The 23,895-nt window shown below is 47.5% G+C and overlaps 1 protein-coding gene across 1 annotated transcript in view; it reads right to left on the bottom strand.

Annotated features, from left to right (window-relative positions):
- The window catches only part of LOC109884585 (protein CBFA2T1), a 71,132-nt gene that overhangs the window by 23,783 nt on the left and 23,454 nt on the right, over positions 1–23,895 (bottom strand). Inside the window, 1 exon segment of the mRNA XM_031789142.1 lies at positions 8,957–9,141. Within this exon segment, the coding sequence (XP_031645002.1) occupies positions 8,957–9,141 (185 nt within the window).

The following is a 23,895-nucleotide window of genomic DNA, read 5'->3' on the forward strand; positions in this document are numbered from 1 at the left end:
TCTCCTCTCCTCTCCTCTCCTCCTCCTCTCCTCTCCTCTCCTCTCCTCTCCTCTCCTCTCCTCTCCTCTCCTCTCCTCTCCTCTGTAGTAAAGTTACTATGGTCCTTGTTTTTCCAGTGCACTGCATCTTGTGTTTATGCTGATGGAGCTGCTGTGTTGTAGTGGTCAAGAAATATCCATGAGGCAAGGCAGCGTAATATTTTATGATAACTCAAATTATGACCACATTGGAAAATTTGACTTCCGCTTTTAACCCAACCCCTCTGAAAAACAAACACACACAGAGGCTTTAAAGAGAGAGGGGGGGGACTGCCACACTGGGTACTGGGTATCTGTTGGTGTGGGGGGGTTAAGTGCCTTGCTCAAGGGCACAACGACAGACAATGGCATCTAGGATTTAATACCAGCAACCCTATGGTTGCCAGCTCACATCGCGCCAGATTCTCTAACCGCTCGGTTACCTGACATCCCATAATGATGAAATACATTGTAACGCTCAAATATTCAGCCGCATTGGTGCAGGAGGACGGACTGAGAAGGGCGTGGCCAGCCGTTCTGGTGCAGGAGGACGGACTGAGAAGGGCGTGGCCAGCCGTTCTGGTGCAGGAGGACGGACTGAGAAGGGCGTGGCCAGCCGTTCTGGTGCAGGAGGACAGACTGAGAAGGGCGTGGCCAGCCGTTCTGGTGCAGGAGGACAGACTGAGAAGGGCGTGGCCAGCCGTTCTGGTGCAGGAGGACGGACTGAGAAGGGCGTGGCCAGCCGTTCTGGTGCAGGAGGACAGACTGAGAAGGACGTGGCCAGACGTTCTGGTGCAGGAGGCTCATCTGTGTGTGTTATAATACCCCATCTTTCCTGTACTCCCCAGGCTATTTCTGTTCTCGTCCCAAATGGAACCCTGTTCCTTATGTAGTGCACTACTTTAGACCAGGGCCATTAGGATTCTTATCAATGGGCTCTGATCTAAATAGTGTACTATATAGGGAATAGGGTTCCATAGGGCTCTGGTCTAAAGTAGTGTACTATATAGGGAATATGGTGCCATAGGCTCTGGTCTAAAGTAGTGTACTATATAGGGAATATGGTGCCATAGTGCTCTGGTCTAAAGTAGTGCACTATATAGGGAATAGGGTTCCATAGCGCTCTGGTCTAAAGTAGTGTACTATATAGGGAATATGGTGCCATAGGGCTCTGGTCTAAAGTAGTGCACTATATAGGGAATAGGGTTCCATAGGGCTCTGGTCTAAAGTAGTGTACTATATATAGGGAATAGGGTTCCATAGGGCTCTGGTCTAAAGTAGTGTACTATATAGGGAATAGGGTTCCATAGGGCTCTGGTCTAAAGTAGTGTACTATATATAGGGAATAGGGTTCCATAGGGCTCTGGTCTAAAGTAGTGTACTATATAGGGAATATGGTGCCATAGGGCTCTGGTCTAAAGTAGTGTACTATATAGGGAATAGGGTGCCATAGGGCTCTGGTCTAAAGTAGTGCACTATATAGGGAATAGGGTGCCATAGGGCTCTGGTCTAAAGTAGTGCACTATATAGGGAATAGGGTTCCATATAGGGCTCTGGTCTAAAGTAGTGCACTATATTGGGAATAGGGTGTTATAGGGCTCTGATCTAAAGTAGTGCACTACATAGGAAATAGGGTTCTATTTGGGACGTAAGCTAACTCTCCATGCATTACACAGCAGCACAATGCAAGTATTACATAAATATATATGTCTCACATTCAGGCTTTTCACCATTGTTCTGGGGACCTGAGGTGGGAATTCTCCGTATTCTGGGTTTCTTTTCTCTTCTTCTCTGTGTTAAAGTGGGTATGGGCTAATCCTCCTAGGGATTTGTCCTTTCAATTCAAACAGCACACACACACACACACACACACACACACACACACACACACACACACACACACACACACACACACACACACACACACACACACACACACACACCGCCTGCCGCAGCACACTGACATACGGCTGGTATCTTCTACTCTCTATTTGAAACAGACCGCTGGTCTGGAGGGTCTAATGGTTTCAGGATCCTGGCTCTGCCCTCCTTCTGCTGGTGGGGGGGGTACCAGTACAGAGTCAATGTGGAGGCTATATACAGGGAGGGGTGGGGGGGTACCAGTACAGAGTCAATGTGGAGGCTATATACAGGGAGGGGTGGGGGGGTACCAGTACATAGTCAATGTGGAGGCTTTATACAGGGAGGGGTGGGGATGGTACCAGTACATAGTCAATGTGGAGGCTATATACAGGGAGGGGTGGGGGGATACCAGTACATAGTCAATGTGGAGGCTATATACAGGGAGGGGTGGGGGGGGGGGGTACCAGTACAGAGTCAATGTGGAGGCTATATACAGGGAGGGGTGGGGGGGGGTACCGGTACAGAGTCAATGTGGAGGCTATATACAGGGAGGGTGGGGGGGGGTACCGGTACAGAGTCAATGTGGAGGCTATATACAGGGAGGGGTGGGGGGGGTACCAGTACAGAGTCAATGTGGAGGCTATATACAGGGAGGGGTGGGGGGGGTACCAGTACATAGTCAATGTGGAGGCTATATACAGGGAGGGGTGGGGGGGGTACCAGTACAGAGTCAATGTGGAGGCTATATACAGGGAGGGTGGGGGGGTACCAGTACATAGTCAATGTGGAGGCTTTATACAGGGAGGGGTGGGGGGGATACCAGTACCATAGTCAATGTGGAGGCTATATACAGGGAGGGGTGGGGGGGTACCAGTACAGAGTCCATGTGGAGGCTATATACAGGGAGGGGTGGGGGTGGGTACCAGTACAGAGTCAATGTGGAGGCTATATACAGGGAGGGGTGGGGGGGTACCGGTACAATAGTCAATGTGGAGGCTATATACAGGGAGGGGTGGGGGGGTACCAGTACAGAGTCAATGTGAAGGCTATATACAGGGAGGGGTGGGGGGGGTACCGGTACATAGTCAATGTGGAGGCTATATACAGGGAGGGGTGGGGGGGGGGTACCAGTACAGAGTCAATGTGGAGGCTATATACAGGGAGGGGTGGGGGGGTACCAGTACAGAGTCAATGTGGAGGCTATATACAGGGAGGGGTGGGGGGGGTACCGGTACAGAGTCAATGTGGAGGCTATATACAGGGAGGGGTGGGGGGGGTACCAGTACATAGTCAATGTGGAGGCTATATACAGGGGGTACCAGTACAGAGTCAATGTGGAGGCTATATACAAGGGGGGTACCGGTACAGAGTCAATGTGGAGGCTATATACAGGGGGTACCAGTACAGAGTCAATGTGGAGGCTATATACAGGGGGTACCAGTACAGAGTCAATGTGGAGGCTATATACAGGGGGTACCGGTACAGAGTCAATGTGGAGGCTATATACAGGGGGGTACCAGTACAGAGTCAATGTGGAGGCTATATACAGGGAGGGGTGGGGGGGTACCGGTACAGAGTCAATGTGGAGGCTTTATACAGGGAGGGGTGGGGGGGGTACCAGTACAGAGTCAATGTGGAGGCTATATACAGGGAGGGGTGGGGGGGGGTACCAGTACATAGTCAATGTGGAGGCTATATACAGGGAGGGGTGGGGGGGGGTACCAGTACATAGTCAATGTGGAGGCTATATACAGGGAGGGGTGGGGGGGGTACCAGTACATAGTCAATGTGGAGGCTATATACAGGGAGGGGTGGGGGGGGTTCCGGTACAGAGTCAATGTGGAGGCTATATACAGGGAGGGGTGGGGGGGGTACCGGTACATAGTCAATGTGGAGGCTATATACAGGGAGGGGTGGGGGGGGTACCAGTACAGAGTCAATGTGGAGGCTATATACAGGGAGGGGTGGGGGGGGTACCAGTACAGAGTCAATGTGGAGGCTATATACAGGGGGTACCGGTACAGAGTCAATGTGGAGGCTATATACAGGGTGTTACGGTACAGAGTCAATGTGGAGGCTATATACAGGGGGGTACCAGTACAGAGTCAATGTGGAGGCTATATACAGAGGGTACCGGTACAGAGTCAATGTGGAGGCTATATACAGAGGGTACCGGTACAGAGTCAATGTGGAGGCTATATACAGAGGGTACCGGTACAGAGTCAATGTGGAGGCTATATACAGAGGGTACCGGTACAGAGTCAATGTGGAGGCTATATACAGGGGGTACCAGTACAGAGTCAATATGGAGGCTATATACAGGGAGGGGTGGGGGGTACAGTACAGAGTCAATGTGGAGGCTATATACAGGGAGGGGTGGGGGGGTACCAGTACAGAGTCAATGTGGAGGCTATATACAGGGAGGGGTGGGGGGGTACCAGTACAGAGTCAATGTGGAGGCTATATACAGGGAGGGGTGGGGGGGTACCAGTACAGAGTCAATGTGGAGGCTATATACAGGGAGGGGTGGGGGGGTACCAGTACAGAGTCAATGTGGAGGCTATATACAGGGGGTACCGGTACAGAGTCAATGTGGAGGTTATATACAGGGGGTACCAGTACAGAGTCAATATGGAGGCTATATACAGGGGGTACCGGTACAGAGTCAATGTGGAGGCTATATACAGGGGGTACCAGTACAGAGTCAATATGGAGGCTATATACAGGGGGTACCGGTACAGAGTCAATGTGGAGGCTATATACAGGGAGGGGTGGGGGGGTACCGGTACATAGTCAATGTGGAGGCTATATACAGGGAGGGGTGGGGGGGTACCAGTACAGAGTCAATGTGGAGGCTATATACAGGGAGGGGTGGGGGGGTACCAGTACAGAGTCAATGTGGAGGCTATATACAGGGGGTACCGGTACAGAGTCAATGTGGAGGCTATATACAGGGTGTTACGGTACAGAGTCAATGTGGAGGCTATATACAGGGGGGTACCAGTACAGAGTCAATGTGGAGGCTATATACAGAGGGTACCGGTACAGAGTCAATGTGGAGGCTATATACAGAGGGTACCGGTACAGAGTCAATGTGGAGGCTATATACAGAGGGTACCGGTACAGAGTCAATGTGGAGGCTATATACAGAGGGTACCGGTACAGAGTCAATGTGGAGGCTATATACAGGGGGTACCAGTACAGAGTCAATATGGAGGCTATATACAGGGAGGGGTGGGGGGGGTACCAGTACAGAGTCAATGTGGAGGCTATATACAGGGAGGGGTGGGGGGGTACCAGTACAGAGTCAATGTGGAGGCTATATACAGGGAGGGGTGGGGGGGTACCAGTACAGAGTCAATGTGGAGGCTATATACAGGGAGGGGTGGGGGGGTACCAGTACAGAGTCAATGTGGAGGCTATATACAGGGAGGGGTGGGGGGGGTACCAGTACAGAGTCAATGTGGAGGCTATATACAGGGGGTACCGGTACAGAGTCAATGTGGAGGTTATATACAGGGGGTACCAGTACAGAGTCAATATGGAGGCTATATACAGGGGGTACCGGTACAGAGTCAATGTGGAGGCTATATACAGGGGGTACCAGTACAGAGTCAATATGGAGGCTATATACAGGGGGTACCGGTACAGAGTCAATGTGGAGGCTATATACAGGGGGTACCGGTACAGAGTCAATATGGAGGCTATATACAGGGGGTACCGGTACAGAGTCAATGTGGAGGCTATATACAGGGGGTACCAGTACAGAGTCAATATGGAGGCTATATACAGGGGGTACCGGTACAGAGTCAATGTGGAGGTTATATACAGGGGGTACCAGTACAGAGTCAATATGGAGGCTATATACAGGGGGGTACCGGTACAGAGTCAATGTGGAGGCTATATACAGGGGGTACCGGTACAGAGTCAATATGGAGGCTATATACAGGGGGTACCGGTACAGAGTCAATGTGGAGGCTATATACAGGGGGTACCAGTACAGAGTCAATATGGAGGCTATATACAGGGGGTACCGGTACAGAGTCAATGTGGAGGCTATATAGAGGGGGTACCAGTACATAGTCAATGTGGAGGCTATATACAAGGGGGTACCGGTACAGAGTCAATGTGGAGGCTATATACAGGGAGGGGTGGGGGGGGTACCGGTACATAGTCAATGTGGAGGCTATATACAGGGAGGGGTGGGGGGGTACCAGTACATAGTCATGTGGAGCTATATACAGGGTGTTATGGTACAGAGTCAATGTGGAGGCTATATACAGGGTGTTATGGTACAGAGTCAATGTGGAGGCTATATACAGGGGGTACCGGTACAGAGTCAATGTGGAGGCTATATACAGGGGGTACCAGTACATAGTCAATGTGGAGGCTATATACAGGGAGGGGTGGGGGGGTACCGGTACATAGTCAATGTGGAGGCTATATACAGGGGAGGGGTGGGGGTGGTACCGGTACATAGTCAATGTGGAGGCTTTATACAGGGAGGGGTGGGGGGGTACCAGTACATAGTCAATGTGGAGGCTATATACAGGAGGGGTGGGGGGGGTACCGGTACATAGTCAATGTGGAGGCTATATACAGGGAGGGGGTGGGGGGGTACGGTACAGAGTCAATGTGGAAGGCTATATACAGGGGAGGGGTGGGGGGGGTACCAGTACATAGTCAATGTGGAGGCTATATACAGGGAGGGGTGGGGGGGGTACCGGTACATAGTCAATGTGGAGGTATATACAGGGAGGGGTGGGGGGGTACCGGTACAGAGTCAATGTGGAGGCTATATACAGGGAGGGGGGTGGGGGGTACCAGTACATAGTCAATGTGGAGGCTATATACAGGGTGTTATGTACAGAGTCAATGTGGAGGCTATATACAGGGTGTTATGGTACAGAGTCAATGTGGAGGCTATATACAGGGGGGTACCGGTACAGAGTCAATGTGGAGGCTATATACAGGGGGTACCAGTACATAGTCAATGTGGAGGCTATATACAGGGAGGGGTGGGGGGGTACCGGTACATAGTCAATGTGGAGGCTATATACAGGGAGGGGTGGGGGGGGTACCGGTACATAGTCAATGTGGAGGCTATATACAGGGAGGGGTGGGGGGGGTACCGGTACATAGTCAATGTGGAGGCTATATACAGGGAGGGGTGGGGGGGGTACCGGTACATAGTCAATGTGGAGGCTATATACAGGGAGGGGTGGGGGGGGTACCGGTACATAGTCAATGTGGAGGCTATATACAGGGAGGGGTGGGGGGGTACCGGTACATAGTCAATGTGGAGGCTTTATACAGGGAGGGGTGGGGGGGTACCAGTACATAGTCAATGTGGAGGCTATATACAGGGAGGGGTGGGGGGGGGTACCGGTACATAGTCAATGTGGAGGCTATATACAGGGAGGGGTGGGGGGTACCGGTACAGAGTCAATGTGGAGGCTATATACAGGGAGGGGTGGGGGGGTACCAGTACATAGTCCAATGTGGAGGCTATATACAGGGAGGGGGTGGGGGGGTACCGGTACAGAGTCAATGTGGAGGCTATATACAGGGAGGGGTGGGGGGGTACCGGTACAGAGTCAATGTGGAGGCTATATACAGGGTATTAGCGGTACAGAGTCATGTGGAGGCCTATATACAGGGGTACCGGTACAGAGTCAATGTGGAGGCTTTATACAGGGAGGGTGGGGGGGTACCGGTACAGAGTCAATGTGGAGGCTATATACAGGGGTACTGGTACAGAGTCAATGTGGAGGCTTTATACAGGGAGGGGTGGGGGGGTACCGGTACAGAGTCAATGTGGAGGCTATATACAGGGGGTACCGGTACAAGAGTCAATGTGGAGGCTATATACAGGGGGTACCGGTACAGAGTCAATGTGGAGCTATATACAGGGGGTACCGGTACAGAGTCAATGTGGAGGCTATATACAGGGGGTACCGGTTAGTCGAGGTAATATGTACATGTGGGTAGAGTTAATAAAGTGACTATGCCAATAGTCTGGGTAGTCATTTGATTAGCTGTTCAGGAGTCTTATGGCTTGGGGGTAGAAGCTGTTTAGAAGCCTTTTGGACCTAGACTTGGCGCTCCGGTACCACTTTCCGCTCGGTAGCAGAGAGAACGGTCTATGACAAGGTGGTTGGAGTCTTCGACCATTTTTAGTGCCTTCCTCTGACACCGCCTGGTCTAGAGGTCCTGGATGGCAGGAAGCTTGGCCCCAGTGATGTACTGGGCCGTACCCTCTGTAGTGCCTTGCGGTTGGAGGCTGAGAAGTTGCCATACCAGGCAGTGATGCATGACCAGGATGCTCTCGATGGTACAGCTGTAGAACCTTTTGAGGATCTGAGGACTCATGCCAAATCTTTCCAGTTTCCTGAGGGGGAAAAGGTTTTGTCGTGCCCTCTTCATGACTGTCATGGTGTGTTGGGACCATTCTAGTTTGTTGTTGATGTGGACACCAAGGAGCTCTCAACTTGCTGCACTGGAGCCCCGTCGATGACAATGGGTGTTTTAATTGGGAAGATATCTCATCCAAACTCTGATGTTAACTTATAGTAGAGAGATGTTGGTTTGACTTGTAATAATAAATACATGTTTTATGCAGTTCCATTATTCTACAATAATTGCTGAAACTCCTCTCCACTCAACAAAAACTGATACAGAGAAACCTCTAGAGCCAGCAGACACCAACCTCACCTGTCAGGTGTCTCCTCTAGAGCCAGCAGACACCAACCTCACCTGTCAGGTGTTCTCCTCTAGAGCCAGCAGACACCAAACTCACCTGTCAGGTGTTCTCCTCTAGAGCCAGCAGACACCAACCTCACCTGTCAGGTGTTCTCCTCTAGAGCCAGCAGACACCAACCTCACCTGTCAGGTGTTCTCCTCTAGAGCCAGCAGACATCAACCTCACCTGTCAGGTGTTCTCCTCTAGAGCCAGCAGACATCAACCCCAACCTCACCTGTCAGGTGTTCTCCTCTAGAGCCAGCAGACATCAACCCCAACCTCACCTGTCAGGTGTTCTCCTCTAGAGCCAGCAGACATCAACCCCAACCTCACCTGTCAGGTGTTCTCCTCTTGCCGTTGTCGTTGAGGTCTAGGAGTAGTTCTGAGGAGTCGACGGGGGAGGTGGTGGAGGAGGTGTCCAGGAGGAGCTGTTCGTGTTGTGCCAGGTACTGAGCCGGGTTCTGCTTGGCCAGACGGGCACAGTGCAGCAGCTCCCGCTGTAGGAGTGGCAGGTTGGCCTGTAGAGGGGAAGACAGTGGTCACGATCGGAACTGCTGGGTGCTGACTGACAGACAGTACACAACACAAAACTGTATATTACCTGGCATCATCTGACAAACCACACGGAACAATACCACATCTTGAAATAGTGATTATTATCTAGAGATGTCTAAATGTGGTCTCTGTGTCTCTCAAACATACAGTAACAGATCTCTCATAATCTGAAGAGAGGAACCAACCAGTATCCTCTATCTGAAGAGAGGAACCAACCAGTATCCTCTATCTGAAGAGAGGAACCAACCAGTATCCTCTATCTGAAGAGATGACCCAACCAGTATCCTCTATCTGAAGAGAGTACCCAACCATTATCCTCTATCTGAAGAGAGGAACCAACCAGTATCCTCTATCTGAAGAGAGGAACCAACCAGTATCCTCTATCTGAAAAGAGGAACCAACCAGTATCCTCTATCTGAAGAGAGGAACCAACCAGTATCCTCTATCTGAAAAGAGGAACCAACCAGTATCCTCTATCTGAAGAGAGGAACCAACCAGTATCCTCTATCTGAAGAGAGGAACCAACCAGTATCCTCTATCTGAAGAGAGGAACCAACCAGTATCCTCTATCTGAAGAGAGGAACCAACCATTATCCTCTATCTGAAGAGATGACCCAACCAGTATCCTCTATCTGAAGAGATTCCCCAACCATTACCCTCTATCTGAAGAGAGGACCCAACCAGTATCCTCTATCTGAAGAGAGGAACCAACCAGTATCCTCTATCTGAAGAGAGGAACCAACCAGTATCCTCTATCTGAAGAGATGACCCAACCATTATCCTCTATCTGAAGAGAGGACCCAACCAGTATCCTCTATCTGAAGAGATGACCCAACCAGTATCCTCTATCTGAAGAGAGGAACCAACCAGTATCCTCTATCTGAAGAGAGGAACCAACCAGTATCCTCTATCTGAAGAGATGACCCAACCAGTATCCTCTATCTGAAGAGATGACCCAACCAGTATCCTCTATCTGAAGAGATGACCCAACCATTATCCTCTATCTGAAGAGATGACCCAACCAGTATCCTCTATCTGAAGAGATGACCCAACCATTATCCTCTATCTGAAGAGATTACCCAACCAGTATTCTCTATCTGAAGAGAGGACCCAACCAGTATCCGAAAATCTGAAGAGATGACCAAACCATTACCCTCTATCTGAAGAGAGGACCCAACCATTATCCTCTATCTGAAGAGATGACCCAACCATTATCCTCTATCTGAAGAGAGGACCCAAACCATTATCCTCTATCTGAAGAGAGGAACCAACCAGTATCCTCTATCTGAAGAGAGGACCCAACCAGTATCCTCTATCTGAAGAGAGGAACCAACCATTATCCTCTATCTGAAGAGAGGACCCAACCAGTATCCTCTATCTGAAGAGAGGACCCAACCAGTATCCTCTATCTGAAGAGAGGAACCAACCAGTATCCTCTATCTGAAGAGAGGACCCAACCAGTATCCTCTATCTGAAGAGATGACCCAACCAGTACCCTCTATCTGAAGAGAGGACCCAACCATTATCCTCTATCTGAAGAGAGGACCCAACCAGTATCCTCTATCTGAAGAGATGACCCAACCATTACCCTCTATCTGAAGAGAGGAACCAACCAGTATCCTCTATCTGAAGAGATGACCCAACCAGTATCCTCTATCTGAAGAGAGGAACCAACCAGTATCCTCTATCTGAAGAGAGTACCCAACCATTATCCTCTATCTGAAGAGAGAAACCAACAAGTATCCTCTATCTGAAGAGATGACCCAACCAGTATCCTCTATCTGAAGAGATGACCCAACCAGTATCCTCTATCTGAAGAGAGGACCCAACCAGTATCCTCTATCTGAAGAGAGGAACCAACCATTACCCTCTATCTGAAGAGAGGACCCAACCAGTATCCTCTATCTGAAGAGAGGACCCAACCAGTATCCTCTATCTGAAGAGAGGAACCAACCAGTATTATCTATCTGAAGAGAGGACCCAACCAGTATCCTCTATCTGAAGAGATGACCCAACCAGTACCCTCTATCTGAAGAGAGGACCCAACCATTATCCTCTATCTGAAGAGAGGACCCAACCAGTATCCTCTATCTGAAGAGAGGAACCAACCAGTATCCTCTATCTGAAGAGAGGAACCAACCAGTATCCTCTATCTGAAGAGATGACCCAACCAGTATCCTCTATCTGAAGAGAGGAACCAACCAGTATCCTCTATCTGAAGAGAGTACCCAACCATTATCCTCTATCTGAAGAGAGGAACCAACCAGTATCCTCTATCTGAAGAGATGACCCAACCAGTATCCTCTATCTGAAGAGATGACCCAACCAGTATCCTCTATCTGAAGAGAGGACCCAACCAGTATCCTCTATCTGAAGAGAGTACCCAACCATTATCCTCTATCTGAAGAGAGGAACCAACCAGTATCCTCTATCTGAAGAGATGACCCAACCAGTATCCTCTATCTGAAGAGATTCCCCAACCATTACCCTCTATCTGAAGAGATGACCCAACCAGTATCCTCTATCTGAAGAGATGACCCAACCATTATCCTCTATCTGAAGAGATGACCCAACCAGTACCCTCTATCTGAAGAGATGACCCAACCATTATCCTCTATCTGAAGAGATTACCCAACCAGTATCCTCTATCTGAAGAGAGGACCCAACCAGTATCCGAAAATCTGAAGAGATGACCAAACCATTACCCTCTATCTGAAGAGAGGACCCAACCATTATCCTCTATCTGAAGAGATGACCCAACCATTATCCTCTATCTGAAGAGAGGACCCAAACCATTATCCTCTATCTGAAGAGAGGAACCAACCAGTATCCTCTATCTGAAGAGAGGACCCAACCAGTATCCTCTATCTGAAGAGAGGAACCAACCATTATCCTCTATCTGAAGAGAGGACCCAACCAGTATCCTCTATCTGAAGAGAGGACCCAACCAGTATCCTCTATCTGAAGAGATGACCCAACCAGTATCCTCTATCTGAAGAGATGACCCAACCAGTATCCTCTATCTGAAGAGAGGACCCAACCAGTATCCTCTATCTGAAGAGAGGAACCAACCATTACCCTCTTTCTGAAGAGAGGACCCAACCAGTACCCTCTATCTGAAGAGAGGACCCAACCAGTATCCTCTATCTGAAGAGAGGAACCAACCAGTATTCTCTATCTGAAGAGAGGACCCAACCAGTATCCTCTATCTGAAGAGATGACCCAACCAGTACCCTCTATCTGAAGAGAGGACCCAACCAGTATCCTCTATCTGAAGAGAGTACCCAACCATTATCCTCTATCTTAAGAGAGGAACCAACCAGTATCCTCTATCTGAAGAGATGACCCAACCAGTATCCTCTATCTGAAGAGATTCCCCAACCATTACCCTCTATCTGAAGAGATGACCCAACCATTATCCTCTATCTGAAGAGATGACCCAACCATTACCCTCTATCTGAAGAGATGACCCAACCATTATCCTCTATCTGAAGAGAGGACCCAACCATTATCCTCTATCTGAAGAGAGTACCCAAACCATTACCCTCTATCTGAAGAGATGACCCAACCATTATCCTCTATCTGAAGAGAGGACCCAAACTATTACCCTCTATCTGAAGAGAGGACCCAACCATTATCCTCTATCTGAAGAGATGACCCAACCATTATCCTCTATCTGAAGAGAGGACCCAAACCATTACCCTCTATCTGAAGAGATGACCCAACCATTATCCTCTATCTGAAGAGAGGACCCAAACCATTACCCTCTATCTGAAGAGAGGAACCAACCAGTATCCTCTATCTGAAGAGAGGAACCAACCAGTATCCTCTATCTGAAGAGATGACCCAACCAGTATCCTCTATCTGAAGAGAGGAACCAACCAGTATCCTCTATCTGAAGAGAGTACCCAACCATTATCCTCTATCTGAAGAGAGGAACCAACCAGTATCCTCTATCTGAAGAGATGACCCAACCAGTATCCTCTATCTGAAGAGATGACCCAACCAGTATCCTCTATCTGAAGAGAGGACCCAACCAGTATCCTCTATCTGAAGAGAGTACCCAACCATTATCCTCTATCTGAAGAGAGGAACCAACCAGTATCCTCTATCTGAAGAGATGACCCAACCAGTATCCTCTATCTGAAGAGATTCCCCAACCATTACCCTCTATCTGAAGAGATGACCCAACCAGTATCCTCTATCTGAAGAGATGACCCAACCATTATCCTCTATCTGAAGAGATGACCCAACCAGTACCCTCTATCTGAAGAGATGACCCAACCATTATCCTCTATCTGAAGAGATTACCCAACCAGTATCCTCTATCTGAAGAGAGGACCCAACCAGTATCCGAAAATCTGAAGAGATGACCAAACCATTACCCTCTATCTGAAGAGAGGACCCAACCATTATCCTCTATCTGAAGAGATGACCCAACCATTATCCTCTATCTGAAGAGAGGACCCAAACCATTATCCTCTATCTGAAGAGAGGAACCAACCAGTATCCTCTATCTGAAGAGAGGACCCAACCAGTATCCTCTATCTGAAGAGAGGAACCAACCATTATCCTCTATCTGAAGAGAGGACCCAACCAGTATCCTCTATCTGAAGAGAGGACCCAACCAGTATCCTCTATCTGAAGAGATGACCCAACCAGTATCCTCTATCTGAAGAGATGACCCAACCAGTATCCTCTATCTGAAGAGAGGACCCAACCAGTATCCTCTATCTGAAGAGAGGAACCAACCATTACCCTCTTTCTGAAGAGAGGACCCAACCAGTACCCTCTATCTGAAGAGAGGACCCAACCAGTATCCTCTATCTGAAGAGAGGAACCAACCAGTATTCTCTATCTGAAGAGAGGACCCAACCAGTATCCTCTATCTGAAGAGATGACCCAACCAGTACCCTCTATCTGAAGAGAGGACCCAACCAGTATCCTCTATCTGAAGAGAGTACCCAACCATTATCCTCTATCTTAAGAGAGGAACCAACCAGTATCCTCTATCTGAAGAGATGACCCAACCAGTATCCTCTATCTGAAGAGATTCCCCAACCATTACCCTCTATCTGAAGAGATGACCCAACCATTATCCTCTATCTGAAGAGATGACCCAACCATTACCCTCTATCTGAAGAGATGACCCAACCATTATCCTCTATCTGAAGAGAGGACCCAACCATTATCCTCTATCTGAAGAGAGTACCCAAACCATTACCCTCTATCTGAAGAGATGACCCAACCATTATCCTCTATCTGAAGAGAGGACCCAAACTATTACCCTCTATCTGAAGAGAGGACCCAACCATTATCCTCTATCTGAAGAGATGACCCAACCATTATCCTCTATCTGAAGAGAGGACCCAAACCATTACCCTCTATCTGAAGAGATGACCCAACCATTATCCTCTATCTGAAGAGAGGACCCAAACCATTATTCTCTATCTGAAGAGAGGACCTAAACCATTACCCTCTATCTGAAGAGAGGACCCAAACCATTATTCTCTATCTGAAGAGAGGACCTAAACCATTACCCTCCATCTGAAGAGAGTACCCAAACCATTACCCTCTATCTGAAGAGATGACCCAAACCATTACCCTTCACCTGAAGAGAGTACCCAAACCATTACCCTCCATCTGAAGAGATGAACCAAACCATTACCCTCTATCTGAAGAGATGACCCAAACCATTACCCTTCACCTGAAGAGAGTACCCAAACCATTACCCTCTACCTAGCGAGAGGACCTAAACCATGACCCTCTATCTGAAGAGAGGACCTAAACCATTACCCTCTATCTGAAGAGATGACCCAAACCATTACCCTCCATCTGAAGAGATGACCCAACCAGTACCCTCTATCTGAAGAGAGGACCCAACCATTATCCTCTATCTGAAGAGAGGACCCAACCAGTATCCTCTATCTGAAGAGATGACCCAACCATTACCCTCTATCTGAAGAGAGGAACCAACCAGTATCCTCTATCTGAAGAGAGGACCCAACCATTATCCTCTATCTGAAGAGATGACCCAACCAGTACCCTCTATCTGAAGAGAGGACCCAACCATTATCCTCTATCTGAAGAGAGGACCCAACCAGTATCCTCTATCTGAAGAGATGACCCAACCATTACCCTCTATCTGAAGAGAGGAACCAACCAGTATCCTCTATCTGAAGAGATGACCCAACCAGTATCCTCTATCTGAAGAGAGGAACCAACCAGTATCCTCTATCTGAAGAGAGTACCCAACCATTATCCTCTATCTGAAGAGAGAAACCAACAAGTATCCTCTATCTGAAGAGATGACCCAACCAGTATCCTCTATCTGAAGAGATGACCCAACCAGTATCCTCTATCTGAAGAGAGGACCCAACCAGTATCCTCTATCTGAAGAGAGGAACCAACCATTACCCTCTATCTGAAGAGAGGACCCAACCAGTATCCTCTATCTGAAGAGAGGACCCAACCAGTATCCTCTATCTGAAGAGAGGAACCAACCAGTATTATCTATCTGAAGAGAGGACCCAACCAGTATCCTCTATCTGAAGAGATGACCCAACCAGTACCCTCTATCTGAAGAGAGGACCCAACCATTATCCTCTATCTGAAGAGAGGACCCAACCAGTATCCTCTATCTGAAGAGAGGAACCAACCAGTATCCTCTATCTGAAGAGAGGAACCAACCAGTATCCTCTATCTGAAGAGATGACCCAACCAGTATCCTCTATCTGAAGAGAGGAACCAACCAGTATCCTCTATCTGAAGAGAGTACCCAACCATTATCCTCTATCTGAAGAGAGGAACCAACCAGTATCCTCTATCTGAAGAGATGACCCAACCAGTATCCTCTATCTGAAGAGATGACCCAACCAGTATCCTCTATCTGAAGAGAGGACCCAACCAGTATCCTCTATCTGAAGAGAGTACCCAACCATTATCCTCTATCTGAAGAGAGGAACCAACCAGTATCCTCTATCTGAAGAGATGACCCAACCAGTATCCTCTATCTGAAGAGATTCCCCAACCATTACCCTCTATCTGAAGAGATGACCCAACCAGTATCCTCTATCTGAAGAGATGACCCAACCATTATCCTCTATCTGAAGAGATGACCCAACCAGTATCCTCTATCTGAAGAGAGTACCCAACCATTATCCTCTATCTGAAGAGAGGAACCAACCAGTATCCTCTATCTGAAGAGATGACCCAACCAGTATCCTCTATCTGAAGAGATTCCCCAACCATTACCCTCTATCTGAAGAGATGACCCAACCATTATCCTCTATCTGAAGAGATGACCCAACCATTACCCTCTATCTGAAGAGATGACCCAACCATTATCCTCTATCTGAAGAGAGGACCCAACCATTATCCTCTATCTGAAGAGAGTACCCAAACCATTACCCTCTATCTGAAGAGATGACCCAACCATTATCCTCTATCTGAAGAGAGGACCCAAACTATTACCCTCTATCTGAAGAGAGGACCCAACCATTATCCTCTATCTGAAGAGATGACCCAACCATTATCCTCTATCTGAAGAGAGGACCCAAACCATTACCCTCTATCTGAAGAGATGACCCAACCATTATCCTCTATCTGAAGAGAGGACCCAAACCATTATTCTCTATCTGAAGAGAGGACCTAAACCATTACCCTCTATCTGAAGAGAGGACCCAAACCATTATTCTCTATCTGAAGAGAGGACCTAAACCATTACCCTCCATCTGAAGAGAGTACCCAAACCATTACCCTCTATCTGAAGAGATGACCCAAACCATTACCCTTCACCTGAAGAGAGTACCCAAACCATTACCCTCCATCTGAAGAGATGAACCAAACCATTACCCTCTATCTGAAGAGATGACCCAAACCATTACCCTTCACCTGAAGAGAGTACCCAAACCATTACCCTCTACCTAGCGAGAGGACCTAAACCATGACCCTCTATCTGAAGAGAGGACCTAAACCATTACCCTCTATCTGAAGAGATGACCCAAACCATTACCCTCCATCTGAAGAGATGACCCAACCAGTACCCTCTATCTGAAGAGAGGACCCAACCATTATCCTCTATCTGAAGAGAGGACCCAACCAGTATCCTCTATCTGAAGAGATGACCCAACCATTACCCTCTATCTGAAGAGAGGAACCAACCAGTATCCTCTATCTGAAGAGAGGACCCAACCAGTACCCTCTATCTGAAGAGAGGACCCAACCATTATCCTCTATCTGAAGAGAGGACCCAACCAGTATCCTCTATCTGAAGAGAGGAACCAACCAGTATCCTCTATCTGAAGAGAGGAACCAACCAGTATCCTCTATCTGAAGAGATGACCCAACCAGTATCCTCTATCTGAAGAGATGACCCAACCAGTATCCTCTATCTGAAGAGAGGACCCAACCAGTATCCTCTATCTGAAGAGAGGAACCAACCATTACCCTCTATCTGAAGAGAGGACCCAACCAGTATCCTCTATCTGAAGAGAGGACCCAACCAGTATCCTCTATCTGAAGAGAGGAACCAACCAGTATTATCTATCTGAAGAGAGGACCCAACCAGTATCCTCTATCTGAAGAGATGACCCAACCAGTACCCTCTATCTGAAGAGAGGACCCAACCATTATCCTCTATCTGAAGAGAGGACCCAACCAGTATCCTCTATCTGAAGAGAGGAACCAACCAGTATCCTCTATCTGAAGAGAGGAACCAACCAGTATCCTCTATCTGAAGAGATGACCCAACCAGTATCCTCTATCTGAAGAGAGGAACCAACCAGTATCCTCTATCTGAAGAGAGTACCCAACCATTATCCTCTATCTGAAGAGAGGAACCAACCAGTATCCTCTATCTGAAGAGATGACCCAACCAGTATCCTCTATCTGAAGAGATGACCCAACCAGTATCCTCTATCTGAAGAGAGGACCCAACCAGTATCCTCTATCTGAAGAGAGTACCCAACCATTATCCTCTATCTGAAGAGAGGAACCAACCAGTATCCTCTATCTGAAGAGATGACCCAACCAGTATCCTCTATCTGAAGAGATTCCCCAACCATTACCCTCTATCTGAAGAGATGACCCAACCAGTATCCTCTATCTGAAGAGATGACCCAACCATTATCCTCTATCTGAAGAGATGACCCAACCAGTATCCTCTATCTGAAGAGAGTACCCAACCATTATCCTCTATCTGAAGAGAGGAACCAACCAGTATCCTCTATCTGAAGAGATGACCCAACCAGTATCCTCTATCTGAAGAGATTCCCCAACCATTACCCTCTATCTGAAGAGATGACCCAACCATTATCCTCTATCTGAAGAGATGACCCAACCATTACCCTCTATCTGAAGAGATGACCCAACCATTATCCTCTATCTGAAGAGAGGACCCAACCATTATCCTCTATCTGAAGAGAGTACCCAAACCATTACCCTCTATCTGAAGAGATGACCCAACCATTATCCTCTATCTGAAGAGAGGACCCAAACTATTACCCTCTATCTGAAGAGAGGACCCAACCATTATCCTCTATCTGAAGAGATGACCCAACCATTATCCTCTATCTGAAGAGAGGACCCAAACCATTACCCTCTATCTGAAGAGATGACCCAACCATTATCCTCTATCTGAAGAGAGGACCCAAACCATTATTCTCTATCTGAAGAGAGGACCTAAACCATTACCCTCTATCTGAAGAGAGGACCCAAACCATTATTCTCTATCTGAAGAGAGGACCTAAACCATTACCCTCCATCTGAAGAGAGTACCCAAACCATTACCCTCTATCTGAAGAGATGACCCAAACCATTACCCTTCACCTGAAGAGAGTACCCAAACCATTACCCTCCATCTGAAGAGATGAACCAAACCATTACCCTCTATCTGAAGAGATGACCCAAACCATTACCCTTCACCTGAAGAGAGTACCCAAACCATTACCCTCTACCTAGCGAGAGGACCTAAACCATGACCCTCTATCTGAAGAGAGGACCTAAACCATTACCCTCTATCTGAAGAGATGACCCAAACCATTACCCTCCATCTGAAGAGATGACCCAACCAGTACCCTCTATCTGAAGAGAGGACCCAACCATTATCCTCTATCTGAAGAGAGGACCCAACCAGTATCCTCTATCTGAAGAGATGACCCAACCATTACCCTCTATCTGAAGAGAGGAACCAACCAGTATCCTCTATCTGAAGAGAGGACCCAACCAGTATCCTCTATCTGAAGAGATGACCCAACCAGTACCCTCTATCTGAAGAGAGGACCCAACCATTATCCTCTATCTGAAGAGAGGACCCAACCAGTATCCTCTATCTGAAGAGATGACCCAACCATTACCCTCTATCTGAAGAGAGGAACCAACCAGTATCCTCTATCTGAAGAGATGACCCAACCAGTATCCTCTATCTGAAGAGAGGAACCAACCAGTATCCTCTATCTGAAGAGAGTACCCAACCATTATCCTCTATCTGAAGAGAGAAACCAACAAGTATCCTCTATCTGAAGAGATGACCCAACCAGTATCCTCTATCTGAAGAGATGACCCAACCAGTATCCTCTATCTGAAGAGAGGACCCAACCAGTATCCTCTATCTGAAGAGAGGAACCAACCATTACCCTCTATCTGAAGAGAGGACCCAACCAGTATCCTCTATCTGAAGAGAGGACCCAACCAGTATCCTCTATCTGAAGAGAGGAACCAACCAGTATTATCTATCTGAAGAGAGGACCCAACCAGTATCCTCTATCTGAAGAGATGACCCAACCAGTACCCTCTATCTGAAGAGAGGACCCAACCATTATCCTCTATCTGAAGAGAGGACCCAACCAGTATCCTCTATCTGAAGAGAGGAACCAACCAGTATCCTCTATCTGAAGAGAGGAACCAACCAGTATCCTCTATCTGAAGAGATGACCCAACCAGTATCCTCTATCTGAAGAGAGGAACCAACCAGTATCCTCTATCTGAAGAGAGTACCCAACCATTATCCTCTATCTGAAGAGAGGAACCAACCAGTATCCTCTATCTGAAGAGATGACCCAACCAGTATCCTCTATCTGAAGAGATGACCCAACCAGTATCCTCTATCTGAAGAGAGGACCCAACCAGTATCCTCTATCTGAAGAGAGTACCCAACCATTATCCTCTATCTGAAGAGAGGAACCAACCAGTATCCTCTATCTGAAGAGATGACCCAACCAGTATCCTCTATCTGAAGAGATTCCCCAACCATTACCCTCTATCTGAAGAGATGACCCAACCAGTATCCTCTATCTGAAGAGATGACCCAACCATTATCCTCTATCTGAAGAGATGACCCAACCAGTACCCTCTATCTGAAGAGATGACCCAACCATTATCCTCTATCTGAAGAGATTACCCAACCAGTATCCTCTATCTGAAGAGAGGACCCAACCAGTATCCGAAAATCTGAAGAGATGACCAAACCATTACCCTCTATCTGAAGAGAGGACCCAACCATTATCCTCTATCTGAAGAGATGACCCAACCATTATCCTCTATCTGAAGAGAGGACCCAAACCATTATCCTCTATCTGAAGAGAGGAACCAACCAGTATCCTCTATCTGAAGAGAGGACCCAACCAGTATCCTCTATCTGAAGAGAGGAACCAACCATTATCCTCTATCTGAAGAGAGGACCCAACCAGTATCCTCTATCTGAAGAGAGGACCCAACCAGTATCCTCTATCTGAAGAGATGACCCAACCAGTATCCTCTATCTGAAGAGATGACCCAACCAGTATCCTCTATCTGAAGAGAGGACCCAACCAGTATCCTCTATCTGAAGAGAGGAACCAACCATTACCCTCTTTCTGAAGAGAGGACCCAACCAGTACCCTCTATCTGAAGAGAGGACCCAACCAGTATCCTCTATCTGAAGAGAGGAACCAACCAGTATTCTCTATCTGAAGAGAGGACCCAACCAGTATCCTCTATCTGAAGAGATGACCCAACCAGTACCCTCTATCTGAAGAGAGGACCCAACCAGTATCCTCTATCTGAAGAGAGTACCCAACCATTATCCTCTATCTGAAGAGAGGAACCAACCAGTATCCTCTATCTGAAGAGATGACCCAACCAGTATCCTCTATCTGAAGAGATTCCCCAACCATTACCCTCTATCTGAAGAGATGACCCAACCATTATCCTCTATCTGAAGAGATGACCCAACCATTACCCTCTATCTGAAGAGATGACCCAACCATTATCCTCTATCTGAAGAGAGGACCCAACCATTATCCTCTATCTGAAGAGAGTACCCAAACCATTACCCTCTATCTGAAGAGATGACCCAACCATTATCCTCTATCTGAAGAGAGGACCCAAACTATTACCCTCTATCTGAAGAGAGGACCCAACCATTATCCTCTATCTGAAGAGATGACCCAACCATTATCCTCTATCTGAAGAGAGGACCCAAACCATTACCCTCTATCTGAAGAGATGACCCAACCATTATCCTCTATCTGAAGAGAGGACCCAAACCATTATTCTCTATCTGAAGAGAGGACCTAAACCATTACCCTCTATCTGAAGAGAGGACCCAAACCATTATTCTCTATCTGAAGAGAGGACCTAAACCATTACCCTCCATCTGAAGAGAGTACCCAAACCATTACCCTCTATCTGAAGAGATGACCCAAACCATTACCCTTCACCTGAAGAGAGTACCCAAACCATTACCCTCCATCTGAAGAGATGAACCAAACCATTACCCTCTATCTGAAGAGATGACCCAAACCATTACCCTTCACCTGAAGAGAGTACCCAAACCATTACCCTCTACCTAGCGAGAGGACCTAAACCATGACCCTCTATCTGAAGAGAGGACCTAAACCATTACCCTCTATCTGAAGAGATGACCCAAACCATTACCCTCCATCTGAAGAGATTACCCAACCAGTATCCTCCATCTGAAGAGATTACCCAACCAGTATCCTCCATCTGAAGAGAGGACCCAAACCATTACCCTCTATCTGAAGAGTACCCGACCATTATCCTCTATCTGAAGAGTACCCAAACCATTACCCTCTATCTGAAGAGTACCCAAACCATTACACTCTATCTGAAGAGAGGACCTAAACATTACCCTCTATCTGAAGAGTACCCAACCATTACCCTCTATCTGAAGAGAAGACCCAACCATTACCCTCTATCTGAAGAGAGGACCCAACCATTACCCTCTATCTGAAGAGAGGACCCGACCATTACCCTCTATCTGAAGAGAGTACCCAAACCATTACCCTCCATCTGAAGAGAGAACCCAAACCATTACCCTCCATCTGAAGAGAGAACCCAAACCATTACCCTCCATCTGAAGAGTACCCAACCAGTATCCTCTATCTGAAGAGTACCCAACCAGTATCCTCTATCTGAAGAGTACCCAACCAGTATCCTCTATCTGAAGAGAACCCAACCAGTATCCTCTATCTGAAGAGTACCCAACCAGTATCCTCTATCTGAAGAGATGACCCAACCATTACCCTCTATCTGACGAGAGGACCTAAACCATTACCCTCTATCTGAAGAGTACCCGACAATATAATGGCTATAGGGAATAGGTTGCCATTTTAGACATACACTGAGAGGCAGAGTGCCACTAGCTGCCACCATCACAGCTGGTATTCATGTTCACTCTGCTCAGATAATGAGAGAGGGAGTGAGTATGAGAGAGAGAGAGAGAGAGAGAGAGAGGATCTCTGTAAGAGAGTAGAGTCAGAGACAGGATCTCTGTAAGAGAGTAGAGTCAGAGACAGGATCTCTCTAATAGAGTAGAGTCAGAGACAGGATCTCTGTAAGAGAGTAGAGTCAGAGACAGGATCTCTCTAATAGAGTAGACTCAGAGACAGGATCTCTCTAAGAGAGTAGAGTCAGAGACAGGATCTCTCTAATAGAGTAGAATACAGGATCTCTCTAGTAGAGTAGAGTCAGAGCCAGGATCTCTGTAAGAGAGTAGACTCAGAGACAGGATCTCTCTAAGAGAGTAGAGTCAGAGACAGGATCTCTGTAATAGAGTAGAGTCAGAGACAGGATCTCTGTAATAGAGTAGAGTCAGAGACAGGATCTCTCTAAGAGAGTAGACTCAGAGACAGGATCTCTAATAGAGTAGACTCAGAGACAGGATCTCTCTAAGAGAGTAGAGTCAGAGACAGGATCTCTCTAATAGAGTGGAGTCAGAGACAGGATCTCTCTAATAGAGTAGAGTCAGAGACAGGATCTCTCTAAGAGAGTAGAGTCAGAGACAGGATCTCTCTAAGAGAGTAGAGTCAGAGACAGGATCTCTCTAATAGAGTAGAGTCAGAGACATGGTCTCTCTAATAGAGTAGAGTCAGAGACAGGATCTCTCTAATAGAGTAGAGTCAGAGACAGGATCTCTAATAGAGTAGAGTCAGAGACAGGATCTCTAATAGAGTAGAGTCAGAGACAGGATCTCTCTAAGAGAGTAGAGTCAGAGACAGGATCTCTGTAATAGAGTAGAGTCAGAGACAGGATCTCTCTAATAGAGTAGAGTCAGAGACATGGTCTCTCTAATAGAGTAGAGTCAGAGACAGGATCTCTCTAATAGAGTAGAGTCAGAGACAGGATCTCTCTAAGAGAGTAGAGTCAGAGACAGGATCTCTCTAAGAGAGTAGAGTCAGAGACAGGATCTCTCTAATAGAGTAGAGTCAGAGACATGG

This window comes from Oncorhynchus kisutch, linkage group LG14 (assembly GCF_002021735.2).
Source record: "Oncorhynchus kisutch isolate 150728-3 linkage group LG14, Okis_V2, whole genome shotgun sequence".
Lineage (NCBI taxonomy): Eukaryota > Metazoa > Chordata > Actinopteri > Salmoniformes > Salmonidae > Oncorhynchus > Oncorhynchus kisutch.